Below are 19,007 nucleotides of genomic sequence, written 5' to 3'. Positions count from 1 at the left end.
TGGAAACTCTCCAAACACATAACACGCATCTGTAAAACTTAGCGGCCTGATGCACACCCACCTCTGGGGCCCCTAGAGCTCCCCACAGGTCCCGGGCCATAGGTCCCACACCTTCTTCTCTCCAAGCACACATCCCGTTCTCATCCATCAGAACCTCGCTTCAAGCATCAGAAGCTACTGGAGTAACGAAGGTCCTGCGCGGGTATTTTCACCACGCAGACATTCACCAGCTGCCTACGTGGCGAGGGGCGGCCCGAAGAGAGAGCTGGCAGGCAGGCTCGGCGGGTGCGGGGGCTGGGAAGAAACGGCTGCCTGCCCCAAAGGAGCCGGGAGACAAGTGGGCATGAGCATGCAGAGCAGTGGCCCAGAGGCAACAGTCCAGTCTGAGGCAAGGACAGGCAGGCCATGGGGGGATGCTCAGGAGGAAAGTGACAGGTCACCTTTGCATCTGACACCTCTCTGAGAAGGGGAGGCCTCGGGCCTAGTTGAGAAGTGGAGCGACCAACCAAGGGCTGTGGCTAAAAGTGCCTAGAAAGCTAGACCTGAGGCAGGGAGGACGGTCAGCGAGGAGACCAGGGGCCCCAGAAGGGCTCAGGGCCAAAAGCCAGCAGGACTTGGTGACCGTTTGTTTGGTCTGGGGTGAGATCCAAGGAGGAATCAGGGTGACTCAGGGTCTATTTCTGATGACTGAGAAGCACCAGCAAGTGAGAAGTAACTTTCTTAGGCAACCATCAACAGGCAGGAAAGGGGCGGGGGGCGGGAGGGGGGGCACAAAACCCAAAATGTAAAGAACACAGAGTCCGGAAATGACCATGAGCAGTTGTGGATGGCCAGACAGTCAGCAACACGTACAGGGACCTCAGCCACGTGACCCGCCCACACCACAGAGAAATGCACAGGGAAGCAAGAAAAACTAACCTTGCGTCTGCTGCCCATCAGACACAGCACGGCCCTAGTTTCTGTCCCTAGAGGATTCGCACACCTCCCACACTTCCTGTGTGCCAGGCACTGTTCTAAACGCTGGGAACAGAGCGGCGAAAAGAGCTAGCCACACAAAGTGCCTCACGCAGTCTGTCTGTGCCAAACCCATACAGCAGCAGAGTCTGCTGGCTCTAGATTTTGGCAAAGAAAAGAGAGACAGGAGTGCTCCTCTGCCACGCGCAGGGCACCAGGCCCTGGGGACAGGATGGGATCCTGCCTGCTGAGCTAACAGCGTGGAGGGAGACAGACACATAGACCGACACTCCTAACAAGAGGAGACACGCATGGCATGGGGTGAGCAGCCCGGGCTGCTGGGAGGCAGAGGCCAAGAACAAGGACGTGCACACTAAGCCTGCCTGCAAAGGGACGGAGGCCAGGAGCTGCAGGGGAGCGGGAATCTGCTGGCACATGAGAGGGCCTGGGGCTCAGGGGCTGCGGATGAGTGTGGTTATTCACAGGACAGAGGGAAGCGGGTCTCAGGCAAAGGACAACACCCAAGAGAGAAAGAGCACAGAGTCCTGGAGCCTTAGAAAGTTTGTCCCGGAGTTGCAGGTGGGCAGTGGGGGAGGGGTATGGGCCGGGGCCATGGGGGCGCAAGGGGCAGCTGTCAGGTTTATACACCAATGATCTAGCAGGGTGGTGAGGGGCTCCGAATGTCTGTGAACAGGGGCAGGTGTACGGGCCTGTCTCCAGGGGAGGGATGGGACCAGTGAGCTCTTCAGAGAGGCAGCTCCAGTGGTAGGGAGAGCCAGAGTGCACACATCCAGGGCATACGTAAAACCATCCGGATATTTGGGACGTAAACAGAATTCCTCTTTGCCTTTCTGATCACATCCTTGGGAATTTTAGATTTTAACGTGTGTTTTACAATGTCTATAACATGTTCTTATAGCAAAATACCTGAGCTCCCATCCCAGGTCCACCACTAACTACTGTTTAACACTGGACAGGATGCTTGTCTCAGTTTCCTTATCTGTGAAATGGGACAAAACTGGTAACTACCTCTTGGGGTTTTTATGAAGAGGAAATACATTAATATTTATAAGACACACAGAATAGTGGTAGGCCTATAATAAGGACTCTGTAAGATAGTTCTTAAATTCTAAAAACGCAACTTATTAGTAACTAAATGAATACATACCAGGATGTGAGTGCAAATCACTGGTGTACACAGAGCGTAGACGGGAGAAGGGCAGACCAGAAGGGTCACAAGAAGAAACGACAAGGCCTGACCCGTAATAACGGGAGCCAGCACGGAGAAAAAGTCAACTGACCATGGTAAGTGACCAAAGTGACATGAAGGGTAAGACATCTGGGTGGTGGGGCTGGTCACCACGTTGGAATGGGGAGGGGGGGCATTCAGGAGGAGCTAGACAATGAGCACAACACAGAACATGCCGCTTACCGATCGCAAGCTCAAGAGAGGGTCTGGCCAAGGAGGACATCTTCAGGTCACAGAGCACAGCTCGGGGGTGAGTCCAAGGAAGCGGATGGGGGCCAGGCAGCAGTCACTAGTGAAAGCAGACAGCTCCAATCCCTCCCCCTGCTGCCCTGGGCACAGGGCAGGGCTGCACCTTCTAGCCTCTTGCAGTCAGTGGGGCCATGACATCAGCTCTGGCCAATGAAACACATGGGCAGAAATGATGGCGGTCACTTTGAGGCTGACGGGAAACCACCCAGGGCACACGGAAGTGCCAGGACACGTGCCCACTCTTCCCAGCAGGCCAGAGGCCGGGTACGTAAGGGCACCGCTGCACCCCATGACCTCCAGGCTTCCGTCCACCTGACTGGCCCACAGTGAAATCGGGGTTTACAGGTGACAAAAGCAAACCGTCATCACCATGACACAGCTCTCCACAGAGAAAGGTGTTCTATTCTGAGACTGACACTGCCTTTCCTTCACACCTACCAACTGTCAAGCACAGCTCACCCCAAACCGTTTTCAGTCACAGCAGCATTAACCAAACCAGCTGTTTGCTAACACAAACACAGCGTAAGGCACTTGAAATATTGTTGTAAAAAAACCTCCATGAAAATTATAGGTGCATCTTAGGCAAGATCTTAAATAAATGCCTTGCATTCTTTAGGACAGATTCAACAATAGTAAGAGCCAATTTTTGCAACTCTCCTTGCAGAAGATGACCCCAGAGATAACAAGCTTGGAAAGTTCAGAAGTCACTTTTATAAAGTTGACATATTGATTTCTGTAGGCTGCAAACTGTTTTTTCAGAAACACCAGCTGTTCTACACAATAGCACAAAAAAATCTCTTTTCTTGGCTTCTTTTACTATTCAAATTCAGAATAAAATAAATAAATGTTGAATATATATCGAAAGTATTAACTTGCCAGGGTTCAGCATAGGGAAAGGCTTATGTTGTTTTCTTTTAATTGTTTTAACAAGCTATAGAGTCAAGGTCAATTGTTTGAATTGTCACCAAACTGCTCCTTACAGACCATTCATTGAAACAATTATGCGAGAATTTTCCAAATTGTAATGTTGTGCTTGGCAACCTGGGAACGTGGAAGGACTGCAAAGAAGGCGGCCATAAGGCAACTGGGCATAAGGTCATTGCTGCCTATTTTAGAGCCTTCCACAGGGGCCTGAAAGGGAAAAACTCCCAGAGTTTCTACATTTCCATTTGGTATTTGTTAAATTAAAATCCTTTTAAGGTTATTCCAATCAATGGCATACACGGCCATTTTCTCCACGGCTTATTACTGGTGCAGCAGATAATCTTATGAGAAAGGACCGCTTCCGTCTGCCATCCAGGGAGAGCCGGCCTCACTCATTACCGAGAAGATGATCCACGTGGTAACCATGCAGGGTGGGACCTTTGATTCTTACACGGTTAGCGAAAAAACCGACAGAAGTACACTGAAATGAAGAAAATCTACGTCTGTAGATTTTCTTAGGTGAAGAAAGAAAGTGAAATAGGTGAAAGTGAAAGTAGGTGAAAATGAGACAGAAGACATAGACGTGGCACGCAGCAGGGCCGGCCACGGGGCGGGATGCAGGTGGTGGGGGGGCTGCGCGCACCCCAACCCCAGCCTGGGCAAGGTGCGTGACCAGATGAGCGGCACCTCCGGACGTCACCATCCACGAATGCAAAACCGTGAAACTGAACCTGCAAACGGGGTCTTTCGAGCCCATCTTAAAAGGTCACGTACCAGGTGATTCAGAGGATACACAATTTTTGAAATGACCAAACTACAGAGTGGGAGAACAGATCTCTGGTTGTCAAGGGTGGGGGTGGGGCGATTCTGCAGCAGGAGCGCGTGTCCCCCAGGTGACGTGACCGGAGCTGCACACACACGTGTCTCCGTCCGTGTCAGATTTTGACGTCCTGCTGCACAGCCACGTAGGATGCAACCCTTAGCGGAAACAGGGTTAAGGGCACCAGACTTCTCTATGCAATCCTTGCGACTTGCTGTGAATCTGTAATTGGTTTCAAAATTTGAAGTTTTACTTTTTAAAGGGTTTCTGAGACTTGGGGCCAGACCCTTATTATTTTCTCTGTGGACCTTAGGATTTGAAAGAGTTTATCTCCCAAACTGCATTTCTTAAGATAATTCCTTTGCCCATGTTTACTGATAGAACCATCTTACTTTACGACTTTCACTAAACCATGATTTCCAGATGGACCAAAGACAGGGTTATAAACAAGACCACACAGATCACAGAGGAGACACAGAAGCATGTGTTTTATTATTTGGGGGCATCGGCAAGCGCTCCCAGCTATGCTGAAAAGCGACATTCGACAGGAGTGACAAGTATTTAAAACTCCAGTGAAGCAAGGCTACAAATGGAATGAAAAGACAAATGATAAACTACGGAAAATACTTCCTGCCCATACAATGACCCAAAGGTGTAGTAAGTAAAGGGCACAAACAAGAAAGACCCCAAATTACACACAAAACACAAATCATTTCCCGGTAACTCTATAACCACAAGGTCTGATTGTGACCACAGAGCCGCTAATTTAAATAATTAAAAGAAATCACTGGCACAGAAGCCTGGCAGGGCTGAGGACGGACAGGACGCAAGAGGAACAAGGCGGGTGGGAGGCAGCGTCGGGGAAGTAACGGACAGATGCTGTCTGCAGGGTAGCTTGGCAATGTGCAGGCGTATCAAAATGTAAAATATGCCCTTATTAGCCCAGCAATTACATGCCTAGGTATTTGCCTAAGATAATAATAGCATGAGTACAAATATAATAATAAAATTGAAATGCATGCCTAAGATGAGTCACCTGAGTAGTGTTTTTTCTTTTTTTTCAATCAGGGAGAAAAATAAAAAGCAATCGTGAATGTCAATAGACTGGAAACTGATGAAGGAAAATGCATGGCCTGTGCATATGCTGAAATGTGGGTGGCCTTTAAAAATGACAAAAATCTGCACTTACTGATTGTTCAGGGTCAGGAACCAGAGCACAGCCACTGAACTGTGGCAGGTTCTGAACCCAGCCCCACCGCCTACAGGCTGTGTGACCTCAGCAAGCTCCTGAACCTCTCTGTGCCTCAGTTTCCTCTTGTGTGAAGTGGAAATAACACCAGTGCCGACTTCTTCAAGTTGCTGGGACTTAAATGAGCTGTAAGATGGTGAGTATCCAGAAAGTGCTATGGAACAGCTCGTTGAATAAAAAATACTGACATGAAAACTTTATTGGCCACGTTAGTGAGTGAAAAAAGAGCACAGAACATGCGTATGACCCCATTTCTAAAAAACATGCATGTACATACAACTGAGCAGGATCTTTCTTCTCTTTTTTATACAGCGTAAGAGTCGATACACCTTGGCAGTGAGATTCTTGATTACTGTTACTTTCTTCTTAGTATTTTCGGTATCATCTCAGGCATTAAAAAATTTAAAAATGTCAATATCCAATAAGCACTGTCAGACACCTTCGAAATCTGACCTGGTATGAGCTTTCGTGGCGTGGATTTGGTAACATATAATATACCAGGGGTTACACTTCTGGGAATTACTCCTATAAAAATAACAGTATAAGTCTACAAATACAGATGTACATGGGTGTGTATACACACCCACACACATACATAGACACACACACACATATGCGTGTGTATAAAGAAGCACTTATTAAAGCAATATTTACAACAGCAAAAGCCTAGAAATAACTGAATTGTCATCAACTGAAAACAACAGGACACAGAAAAACAATGCTGTAGAGCTCCAAGGAAAGACCCTTTTGTTGAGGGTCCTGAATGCCCAGGAGGGGACTGTGCACTTTACTCTAAAGGGGAGACACTAAAAAACTTTGTGTCGGGGGAAGAAACCCTGAGGACAGTGCAGAACACCCACAGATCTAACTAAGTGAACGTCTCAGACTGCATCCAAGTTAGATCCAGGCCTGACCTCTGGAAGAAGCAGCAGTGGGAAGGTTTTGCAAAAGAGATCCCTGATTTCCAACCATAACTGTACAAAAAGCCCAGAAGTCTCCCAGAAGGAGTCTGATAGGATAAATCACATGAAGGCACAAAAATAAAGCAGATCCACAAGAAGACAGCACTGAACGAGCGGAGAGTCTGATTCTCTGACCCGGGGAGGTACCCATGGAGCTGCTCGGAAGGCTAGAGCTGAACCCCTGATGAAAATGCAACCCCCATGGGGAATGCAAGCTCATGCAGCCACCCTGGCAAACAGTATGGAGGTTCCCCAAAAAGTTAAAAAGAGAGCTACCTTACAATCAGTGATCACACTGCTGCGTATTTGCCCCCAAAAATACAAAACCACTAATTCAAAGGGATACATGCTCCCTTTGCTTATAGCAGCATTATTTATAATAGCCAAACTACGGAATCAACTCAACTGTCCACCGACAGACGGATGGATAAGAAGGTGTGGTCTATACATACAATGGAGTGTCAGCCATCAAAATGAGCGAACTCTTGCCATTTGCAACGACGCGGATGGAGCCAGAGTGTGACGCTAAGTGAGAGAAGTCAGAGAAAGAACACCACCACATGATTTTTCATATGTGGAATTTAAGAAACAAAACAAAAGAGAAAAAAACCACAAATGAAGATGCAGACCCTTAACTCTAGAGAACACACTGATGGGGGAGGGATGGTGGCGGGGAGGAGAACTAGGGGAAGGGGATGGGGACGTCCTCTGCAGGGGCACTTGTGATGGGCACCGGGTGACGTATGGACTTGCTGAATCACTATATTGTGCGCCTGAAACTAGTATCACTGTTAACTGTACTGGGATTAAAGTAAAAAACTTAATAAACAAAAAAATGCCACCACTATTAACTATCTGTGTGAGGAAAAGAGAGGAGGGGGTGTGCCTGGCATGGGGGCAACTCCATAATCCAGAGCCAGTGCTGACAAAGCCACCAGAAATTAGCCCTTTAGGGGCAGGGGGGTACATCCTAGTCCTTCCTTCCTCAACCATCTCACCTCTAAAAGTCTCTTTATTTGCCAAAGGGCATCAGGCTCGGAGACCACAGCACTCCCTGCCTACATGTCTCACAGGGCGACGACTCGTGCTCTGCCGTGGGTCAGCAGCCTTCCCGCTGACTTCTCTCGCCTGAATGCTCATCCGTTATGTGCATTAGTCCATGCAGCCAAGAAAGGGTTCACACAGTCACCTTGAGAGCAGTTCCTCAAAGGAAAGAACAACATTTCGTATTTTCCTCAGTCTGCACAGGTAGTTGGCAATGAGTCCTGGCCACCAGCCTGGATGTCTGCTAAGGGTAAGGTGATGAGTTACTCAATTACTCCCCCAATCTGTGCGAGGACTTTGCATCCAATGGTCTTGCTTTGCCGCTGGAGGTATTTATAGTAAAGGACTTGAGAACGGAGGTTCAAAGGCTCGGTCCCCTTGCTAACTGAAGGACCCTAGACTAACGACCTGCCTTCCGGGGGCCTAACTACCCTTGTCTATAAAACCGGCAGGAGGACCACAGTGCTGTTTCCACACTGCTATGAAGAAAGTGACAGCTAACATGGCTGAGCACGTTTCATATGGAGGTGCTGTTCTGAGCACTTTGTAAGTCCTGCCCTATTTAACCCTCAAAGCAACCATATGAGAGAGTGCTGGGTTTTATTCCCATTTTACAGATGAGGCATCAGAGGCAGAAGGAATCTGGTGAGGGCCGGAGAAGCTGGGATTCATATGCAGGAAACCATATCCCAAAGCCCATGTTTCAGCCAGAACGGTCTCCCATGTGACGTCCTGAGTCCGCACAAAGCACTGTAAGAACTTCCTTAACTTTCAGGCCGTCTGAACACTTCACAAGCAGCACAAACGCCAAACGACAGCAGAGCCCACAGGACAGGCCCTCCTTCCCAGGCCAGTGGTGCTATTTCACTGCCCCAGAAGGTTGCCCACGAGACAGGCTCTGCCACGGTGACGTCACTCCTTCGCACTCCCTTCAGCCTCGTTGAGAAGCGGCTGCAGAGCTGAAGTCCAGCCAAGAACATGTGTGAGGGGAGCCCCAACACTCTATTTGCTTCCAGAATGCCCGCCTCAACCTAGCCCTCGGCTTCCGTTGGCTCCTCAAGGTCCCTCACAGGGGGCCTGAGCATCCTAACGTCCGCACTCACGCTCACGCAGCCCCATCCATCAGCTGAGACATCCTCCCTCCGCGAATCCCAGTGCCCCCCAGACTGCGATGGCAGGTTCCCTCCCGACTCCCCGTCACCGAGGGTTTATTCCCTGCTGACGGTCTGCACTGGACAACCCTGCCGTCCCATCCAGAACGTAAGTGCACCGCAGGACAGACCACGTCTCACCCTCTCGGCAAACCCCAGAACCGACCGACTCACACTCCGTGGGCACCACCTCCCACACAATACCCTCAATCCACAGAGGACGTACAGCCCAAAGAGGAACTGTGCCAGCCAGGGGAGCCTCCTACAGAAACGCGCCATCCCACGGGTGACTGTCCCCATGAAGCCGTCGGTACATACGAGTCTCCCCAGGACACGGCCGCGCTCAGCCCTCGGGCATCGTACCTGCTTCTCCATCCTCCTCGTCCAAATTCAGCACAATGATGCAGATGTGCTTCCTCAGCTGGCGCGGGTTGGAGAACTTTCGATAGCACTTGCCGCACTCCAGGCTGCCGGGGACCGGGCCGCTGCCCTCCTCGGGAACCGGAGGGCTGTCCGCTCTCGGGCCCACGGTGCTCTCGGCCAGCTCCTCCTCCGCGCTGGGCTTCTTCGTGGAGCCCTTGGGCCTGCCTCTCTTCCTCTTCATGACCGAAAACTCTGCCGAGGAAACAAGAGGGCACAATGTAGTCACACGCGGCAACGGTGCGAGGCACACACCCACTTCCAAATGTGCAAATGTGCTCAGTTTCGTGCTTTATGGAAAACAAAGTCTGAAGCACCTGCGGAAATGAACAGCTACGAACGGTATCGTTAGTGCTCCTCTGGCTACCGTGTCATCAACGTCCTCATATCCTGATTTAGACATACCGTTTGATGAGAACCTCTGCACATCTTCTCTCGTAAAGTGGGGATGGTTCTAAGCTGTGACCAGCAACCCCCCCCTGGTTCACGGATCACACCCCTCGTGAGCCACTGACCCTATCTACACCTGTCTCAGAAAGTGCTGAAGGACTTCCTCGCAAAGGATTCGCCGAGGCTGTTAGCTTCTCATGGTCTTAATGAGCTCCACAACTACTCAGATTATTTCAAAGCATCATAATTACCACAGCTAAACTGTTCTGATAAAACAGAGAAAAAATAATTACAACCTAAAGTCTACCAACCACAGGACTAAAGACAGCAGCAGTATTTTTCGCATTTCCTAGCGGCCTAGGGAGTTTGACTGCATGCTCAGAGCTGCATCTGAGCAAGTTTCAAATCGTTTTTCAACTTGTATTTCTTCTCAATTAGTGCTCAATTTTAAGGCCTTCAGCTCCAGAATGAAGGTGGGAATTCCGATGGGTAAGGGGGGTCAGGGAGCACTGTGCTGTTGGGTGTGTGAAGGTGGAGAGGCGTGATCTCAGACGATGTGACCTGACAGGTACCCCGGACACCATCTAGCTGACAACCCAGCGTTACTGGCCTACTGAGGTTAGGGCGTTACTGAGGTAGGGCGTATTGGCAGTCCTCCCAATCTGAGCAGCGGAAGAGAGGATGGGGTATAGGGTTCCAGCACCATCCAGGGAAAAGGGCCACGCCAAAATGATGACCACGTAAGCTCTGGACAAAGGAGCCTGCTTTGACATGGGGTCCCCAGAACTCAGGGAGATCATGCACTACAATGGGGGAAAGGGATGGGGGGGGGGGGCTTATAGGGGCAGAGCTTCTGCAGAGCTTCAGGGCCAAAGGGTGGTCAACAATGACCAAGAGAGACAAACCAGAACCCTCCTTGGCCAGGGCAGCCAGCACAGCGGATGGTGACTTCCTTCCCGCTCTACCAAGGGGCGTGCTGGAGATGGGGTGGGGGAACAAAGGAGGGGAAAGTACTGAACAGGAAGGCAGAAGAGACCAGACAAGACAAACAAGGGCACGAGATGCTCGGATCCCACTGCCCACACTGGATTTTCCGCGGGGGGGGGGGGAACAGCTGCATAGACTACAAGGCCCAGCTGACACCTACGGGAGGCCGGGGCAGATGGGGCAAGGAGAGGGACATACGGAGGAAGAACAAACCGCTGACCCTATAGTCACTGAAACTTCCCTCCCTGCTACTCTTCCCAATGGCACGTGCTTGCGCAAGTTGCCGAAGCAGCACTGAGGGGCGGAGAAGCAGAATTAGCAACAAGGCTCCCAACACCTACCGAGTGTCACGTCGACTGAGCCGCGTGATGGTTATGGAAGTCTGGGCCCGGGCCCACCCGCCACGAAGGCCTCTGCACCCTGCTGTGCAGACTAGCCTTCCTCCTCAGACAGGCTGAGGGTGTAGCTGGGTGGTGAAGAAGGAACCTTACCCAGAGCGGTGGCCTCTGCCTTCAGCTACTGGGGTGACCTTGAGGCTCCCAGAAGGTCCTGCCTGATAGGACCACCTGTTTGCCTGGGGTCTGGGGCCACCGACAGTCTAACAACGTGATTTATGACAGGGCCTGTGACCAGTCAGAGCAGTTCTGACCTCTGGAGAACCGGAGAACAGAGGTGTTCATCAGAACCTACGGGAGGAGGGACTGAAGGCCAGCCACGTGGGCAGTGTGTCATCAAGCCGGACGCTGAAGGCTGGGGTGAGCATCCCTGGCTGGGAATACCAGAGTCCCATCACGTAATACAGCAGGAAGAAGCAAGAGCATCCAGGCCTGCACAAGGGGAGAAGGAGGGCCAAAAGCTCCATGTCTAGAACCCTCCCAATCCCAGACTTGGCCCATGCATCTCTCCCATTGGATGGTTTTGACCTCTATGCTTTTTGTATAAAATGGTAATCACAAGTATAGTACTTTTCTGGGTTCTGTGAATCATTCTAGCAAATTAAGGAACCAGAGGGAGTCCTTGGGGTCCCCGAATTTGCAGCTAGCTGGTCAGAGAGAGGGTGGCCCAGGGACTCCCAAAATTATGGCTGGGGTCAGCAGTCTTGCGGGCAACTGTGCCCCTAACCTAGGGTCCAGCCCACACACTGTGGCAGGACACCCGGCGTTCTCTCCTCAGAACTGAGCCAGAGCATGTGACTGCGACCATGGTGCCACAGGGTGCGAGACTCTGCCACAGTCTGGGTCATTCCTCGCGGACAGGGGACTCCTGCAGGCAGAGCCCAGGTCCTGACTCTCTGTCTCCCCCAGCACCTAACCTGGTGTCCTGCACAGCAGGTGCCAATCACGTTGTTAGACTGTCGGTGGCCCCAGACCCCAGCGGGCCGTGCGCAATGTGGCTGTCAAGGAAGAAACATAAAATCAGCCCTGAGAGCTTTGGAAATCCTCTAACAGGACGGTGACAAAACTAATCTTACATCTTGCTACATCCATAATGCAGATGCTCAAGACCAATTAGCGGAAAATGAAATATTCATAGATGAACCTGGAATAATTTAAAAGCACAGAAAACGAGTTGCTGCTGTCAACTACAAATATTTTACAGAACTGCTGAGAACTCTGGAACTGGGCAAGGGAAACCTTGCAACCTCTCAGTCAAAACCCTGGGATGGGCTTGCCCTTCGTTCCCCTTCCCCCTGCGTGCAGTCCTTGATTCGGTCTGTCCAGGACCTCTGATTTGTCCGAAAGACATCTGCCCCTAAACTCCACAAATCCCTACACATGGCCCCCAGACCACAGCCTCCTGCTCCCGTCCTCCTCGTGTCTCACTACCTCGTTCTAGAACATTCCATTGTTCACAACAGTCAGACCTGGTGTTCTCGGTCCTTCCTCACATGGCTCAACACGCACACACATACACAGCTGTGCTCTCTCTCAAGTGCTTGGCAATGTTCCAGACCTCCCTAAATTTGCACAGACAATCCCAGTCTTTTTATGTACCTGCACTGCTCCCCCGTCTGTGCCCACCTCCTGCACCCCAGTCAGACCCCAGGCCCCAACTCAAACCTTCACGTCCTCCTCCACGAGGTCATCCCAGCTGGTCTCATGCTGACAGTGTGAGGTACGCGTGTTGTGCACGCCACTGACACAGCCTCCAGCCTGCATGTTTCCCTCTCTTCCCACCCATTACACATCCTGAGGTTGAATTCCCAGAGCCCAAGGATCACAAACAGAGCTGGAGATGAAGGGGACACTTAATTAGTAAATACACATTGTTTGATGGCAAGAAAAGAAGCCACTTCCTGCATCCAGAGTTTCCAGAAGGAAGACAGATGGGAGCCACCACACCTTTCAACCCTGCCCCGACACCACAGTGTGGGGACAACTTCCTCACTGTCAGAGAACCGTCCCTACAGATCCAAGGCCAAAACTGGCAAAGGACAGGAACAATCAGCCAAAGGTTTAATTCAATCAAAAGACGACATGAGCACCACGAAAAAACAGCTCCACGTTGCTAAAAATCTAGTAACATAAGCCCTTTATTTATACATCACTCAAGTGTGCAAGGCCCGTTCCCAGTTCTTATCTCATTTTATCCCCATAAAAACCTTCAGAGATGAATACAGCAAATGTAATTTCCTCAATAAGAAAAGAAATAAGGGACTTGGAGGTCCAAGGGGCTTAGCACGTTTTCCAGAAGCTGCTGCTAAGCTCCCAGAACCAGGATCCGGGTTCCCTCTCCCCTCCCAACTCTTTCTGCTGGGTGATGTGGCCCCTGGGTCGGCTCTGACCCGTGGAAAGAGCCTGTGCTGCACTGCAGAGAACACCAGCTGCGAGCCAGGCCGCCGGCATTAAATCCCCCCCAAGCAGCCGCCTCCAGTATGAAAAATAAACACACAACTGTCTCTGTTTTATAGTCCCCTATAAATAAAAGCCATCCATTAAAATGCTGAGCATAGTACTTGGAAGGGGATCACTAAATGGCAACCTCCTGTGACTACGGCCACACTCATGAAAACTCTCCCTTGGACTACTTCCCTGAAGCAACCGTTACCTCCTGCCCCGGCCGCTGCCAGACCCTGTGACGGAACGCACACCTGCTCTTGCGCGACCTCCTCCCTTGATTTCTTCCTTCTGACGCCTCCCCCACACCCAGAAGCCAGCGCGGAATCAGGCGCATCCACATTTCACCACGCTGGAGGCCAGGGAGAAAGCCCTCACTCCACAGCTCAATCCAGTGTCTCCAACTCCAGAACGGAGGCAACTCGAACACGGCTGGACCCGAGAGTCCACCTCCCTGACACCTACTCCCAACGAGCCCCGGAAGCCCGGGGAAGACAATGAGTTACTTATCAGAAGCGAGGGAGAGCGCGCCTTGGAGGTCTATGGGGGACGCAGCACCTCTCCACGGGACAGACCGCAGCCGGCCATGCCACGGGGCGCCCAGGAGGCCGGAGGCGCCCACGCCTGCTCCCCGCGGAGTCCCCGGCGACAGTGCGGCCGCGTCCCGCCAGCAGCAGCGGCGAGGAAGCGGACGGCGCTCCCGCGCAGGCGCCCTGCAACGCGCTTCCCGGGTGTCTCCCGTCCATCCCCGCGGGGGCAGCGCAGCACGCCCTGCACAGAAGGCGACGCTGAGGGTCTACAAGACTCACCAAGCGGCCTCGAGACACAGAAAACTAAGTGGCACAGCTAGGCTTTGAGCCCACGGCTCGCCTCAGACCCGGCGAGCTTCACGCTGACATTCATTTCATAGCGCGGAAGTAGTACTGCGGCCCCTCCGCTACACTCCGCAGGAAAGGGACCACCGCGTCCCCAGCTACACGCCTCAGTGCGATCCGACTCCTGAACCAGACCACAGATGGAGGAAACGGGAACTAGGGGCTCTGAAGGGCAGCGTGCGCATACCACATACTAAGGCACCGTGTGTACCACGCACTAAGGCACCGTGTATTAACATGCGTTTATCATGTAACCTTTTCCAAAAAAAAAAAAAGGCAAGCATCTTATGTCCCGCTGACAGAGGACAGAAGCCACCTGCCGAAGTCCCAGCAGGGCCTCCACAGGCTGCGTGAGGTGCCATGGGGGTGGGGTAGGGGGTCCAGTACCCAGACCATGCTCCACGAGCCGAGCTGAGCCCTGGGGCGCGGGCTGCATCCGCCCTGACCACGTTTTCTGCTTGTTCACCCAGAAAGCAAGCCGGCTACTACCTCCCCGGCCCAGAGTGGGGCGCCTCTTTGTAACCCGCACAAAAGCCCTGTGTGTGTCAGCCCCAGCCGAGGCAATCAGGTGACAGCCCCAGGACTGGGACCTGGTCCACCTGAGTCCGGGATGGGTGCTCTTTAACTACCCCCACACTGCCACTGGAGGAGGTTAGCGGGCTCAGGCTTCAGTGGTTTCTGGAACAGAGCACAGCAATGCCTGTGTACACTCAGAATGACCCTATTCGTGGGAGCAGTCCAGGAGGGACAACACAGAGATTTACACTTGGACGTCAGCTTCCACCCTCAGACTAAAATCTGTGACCCCCTCTCTGGCATCCCGTCCTTGATCCCAGAGAAGTGCTTTCCCTGCTGCCCTGCACAACTGCCTCTTTGCCTACCTGTGACCCCCCCAGCCTGGAGGAAGGCCCAGCGGGAAGAGCGCCCCATGCGCCCCGCACTCTCAGCACCAAGCAGGGCACCCAAGCATCTGACAGGTGCGTGATGTCTGAATAAAGAAACGGGGTGGGAGGGAAGGCAGAGATAAAAGGAGAAGAGCTCCACTGGGAGGTCTGAAAGGGGAAGAAGATCGCAGAGGCTCTCCAGGGACCCCCGTGAGTTCCAGCCCCAGCAGGTCCCCCTGTCCCCGCCGCCATCAGGATGAACGAACATGTGCACGCACACTCACCCACCACTCACACCCAAATACACACCCACATACCTCCTCAGTCTCAACCACACACATGCACATTCTCTCTGTAAGGCAATTTTTTCTTGGACCACAGCCAGAGATCTGATGGGGAAGAGAGGAGAAAATGAAAGGTTCTTAGGCAGACCACTTCCTACATGAGCAAAAAAGATTAAAAGGCTATAAAATAAACCAAAGGATTTAGGAACCTTCCTGTTATAAAGGGAGACCAAAACAATAAATCAATTACTACTCAGTTAAAGGTTTAATTAAACCATTTCAAGTATCTCTCAACTTAAAATGAATTGTGAAGGTTAAACCTGAATAGAAGTCATTAGAGAGAAACTAAGCTTCTGGAAGCCTCGAATTTTACGGACTCACAGAGAGAAAAAGGAGGACTTGGGGTTCTTAATGAAAGACTTTTGAAGAAACGTTCTCATATGAAGACTCTGCATTTAATTAAAGTCTTAAATACTTTTAAAAAATTAAACTGTACAGGCAACTAATCTTCCCGTATGTGCACACCAAAAAAAGAGATGTGTTCAAGAAAAATTTAAGTCAAAAGTAAACTAGTTAATAAAGGAAAATAATTTTTAAAGTAGCTTCGTAGTAAGAATCTGATTGATTATACACAGAGCAGTACAAGAGCAGGCAAATGCCGTCAAGGCAGCTGGGCCCAAATCCCACCCTCCCACCTACTAACTGGGTCACCGTGAGCGGGTGGTTGTAAGACCTCCGGTCTCTGAGCCACAAATTCCTCAGTTATAAAAATCTGGGCTTCAGTAAGGAAACGGAAGACGCGGACAGCACTACAGACCAGCAAAACCTAACACTTATCTATGCGAATGTGCCACCATCAGTAGCAGACTATAAATTTTTCTCAATCACACAGGGAACAGTCTCTAAGATAAACCATGTTAGTCCATATATCAAGTTTCAATAAATGTGTAAGGGCTCAAATACATACAAACTATGTGAGCTGAAATTAGAAATAAATAACTCATACAAGTGAATGACCAAAAAAAAAAAAAACCCAAAAAAAAACAAAACAAAACAAAACCCAATTAAGAAATGGGCAGAGGAACTGAACAGACATTTTTCCAAAGAACACATGGAGATGGCCGAGAGACACATGAAAAGATGCTCAACATCACTCGTCAGGGAAACGCAAACCAAAACTACAGTGAGATACCTGTCAGAAGGGCTATTATCAAGAAGGGAGGAAATAACAAGTGTTGGAGAGGATGTGGAGGAACGGGAACCCTCTTGCACTGTTGGCAAGAATACAATCTGGTGCAGCCACTCTGGAAAACAGTGCGGAGGCTCCTCAAAAAATTAAAAACAGAACTGCCCTACCATCCAGAAACTCTACTTCTAGGTATTGAAGAAAATGAAAACACTAATTTGAAAAACTACACACACATCTTCATTCACTACAGCATTATTTAAAATAACCAAGATATGGAAGCAGCCTAAGTGTCTACCGACAGATGAATGGGAAAAAAAGTTGTGTTATGTCTGTGTACACACACACACACACACACACACACTGGAATGTCTCTTAGCCATAAAAAAATAATGAAATCTTGCCATTTGCGACAACACAGATAAACCCAGGGAGTATTATGCTAAGTAAAATAAGTCTGAAAGAATGATAAATACCATATGATTTCACTTATATACGGAGTCTAAAAAAACAAAACAGAAGTAGAGGACAAACAGGTGGTTGCCAGAGGGAGAGGGACGGGGGATGAGTGAAACACATGAAGGGGATTAAGAGGTGCAAACTTCCAGCTATAAAATAACTAAGTCATGGGGATGAAAAGTACAGCATAGAAGGGGCACCTGGGTAGCTCAGTCGGTTAAGCATCTGCCTGGCACTCGGAGTGTGATCCCGGGTTCTGGGATTGAGCTTTGCATGGGGCTCCCCACTAAGTGAGAAGTCTGCCTCTCCCTCTCTCTCTGACCCTCGCCGCTGCTCCTGCTCTCACTCGTGCTCTCTAATGAGTAATTTTAAAAACCTTAAAAAAAAAAAAAAGTACAGCATAGGGAAGATAATCGATAATATTATAATAACTTCAGTGACAAATGGTGACCAGAGCCATCGCGGTGATCATCTCATAATATATAAGAATATCAAATCACTATCTTACACACCCTGCCACTATTGTAACATGTATTCCAATTAAAATTTAATTTTAAAAAAGAAAAAACAGGGGTGCCTGGGTGGCTCAGTCATTAGACATCTGCCTTTGGCTCAGGTCATAATCCCAGGGTCCTGGGATCGACCCCCCACATCGGGCTCCCTGCTCCATGGGAAGCCTGTCTCTCTCTCTGCCACCCCCCCAGCTTGTGTTCCCTCTCTCACTGTCTCTGTCAAATATCAAATAAATAAATAAATCTTAAAAAAAAATAAAAAGAACAGACATTTATAAATCTCAAAGATACATGGAAATTAAATGGCACTCCTAAATAATGAATAGGTCAAAGAGGATATCGAATCAGGAAACAACACTGAGATGATCAAGAGGAAACACGACATGCAAACACAGGTGGGATGCCATGAGAACAGGTCCACAAAGCTGTAAATGTAAATGCCTGTGTGAGACACAGAAAGATCTCCCATCGGTAGCCTACTCCTCTAACCCAAGAAACCAGAGAAAACAGAAGCAAACCAAGTGCACACCAAGCAGAAGGACAAAAAGTAAAAATTAAACAAAAAACAGAATATAGAAATCAAAAAACTGACAAACTTTTAGCTAAACTCACCAAGGAAAAAGAGGTAAGATTCAAACAGCTAAAATCAAGAGTGGAAAATGGAACATTTCCACTCATCTTACAAAAAGGTGTTTTGTTTTTTTTTAATTCTCAGGGATACTGTGAACAAGTAATTATTTCCAACAAATCAGAGAACTTTGATGAAATGGAAAACTTCCGAGGACACATACCACTGAAAGGCATTCACAAAGCAACAGAACATAGTCACATGCCTGTTGCAAGCAAAGCAACTGAATCGGTAATACAAAAACTTCCCACCCAAAGGCCAGAATTAAAGGGCTTCACCAGTGAATTCTATCAAACATTAAGAAAAACTAACACCAATACTTCCAAAATCCTCCAAAAAACAGAGGAGGCAGGGACACTTCCCAGCTCGTTCTGTGACGCCACTATTATTCTGATTCCAAAACCAAAGACATCAGAGAAATGGCCCTCCATAAGGTCTCTGAATACAAACCCTAATCTCTTCATCAAGGTTCCAGCAGACCAGCTCCACGAGCACATGAAAAAGGATTATGCAGTATGACTGAGTGGAATGTATCCCAAGAACACAAGAGTGGTTCAGGGTATGAAAACCCAACCACGTAAGTCAGCGCATTCCTGGAACGAAGGGGAGAGAGAACACATGGTCATCCCCACTGAGGGACGGACCATGGCCGCAGGGCAGGTTCGGGGGGGGGAGACGGGCTTGGTGGGCTGGTTGTCGGGGAGTCGAAGAGAAGGATGGATCTCAAGGAAGAGGGGGACCCAGGGTGGTGTCCTGAGCGGACAGCCATACCTCTCATTACCATCAGGAACAGGGGCGAGGACGGAAGTCAGCATACGCGTCCCAGAAACCACTGATGCGCAGAATTCCAGGAGGAGATCTATCTGTGCTCTCATCACTTGCTCATTATTTATAAATGAAATGAAAAATTCAAATTATTTTATCTCAGTCACATTTCATGTTA

General features: G+C 49.8%; 1 protein-coding gene across 1 annotated transcript in view; it reads right to left on the bottom strand.

The window, feature by feature from the left end:
• Positions 1–19,007, bottom strand: part of ZFAT (zinc finger and AT-hook domain containing) — a 180,439-nt gene that overhangs the window by 128,384 nt on the left and 33,048 nt on the right. The window contains exon 3 of the mRNA XM_032873487.1: positions 8,966–9,217. Within this exon, the coding sequence (XP_032729378.1) occupies positions 8,966–9,217 (252 nt within the window). The remainder of the gene's footprint in view (positions 1–8,965; positions 9,218–19,007) is intronic.

The sequence above is a fragment of the Lontra canadensis genome, unplaced genomic scaffold (genome assembly GCF_010015895.1).
Source record: "Lontra canadensis isolate GAN:19392208 unplaced genomic scaffold, GSC_riverotter_1.0 scaffold49, whole genome shotgun sequence".
NCBI classification, from domain to species: domain Eukaryota; kingdom Metazoa; phylum Chordata; class Mammalia; order Carnivora; family Mustelidae; genus Lontra; species Lontra canadensis.
The sequence above is the reverse complement of the archived record's forward strand: the minus strand, read 5'-3'. Positions and strand labels throughout refer to the sequence as shown.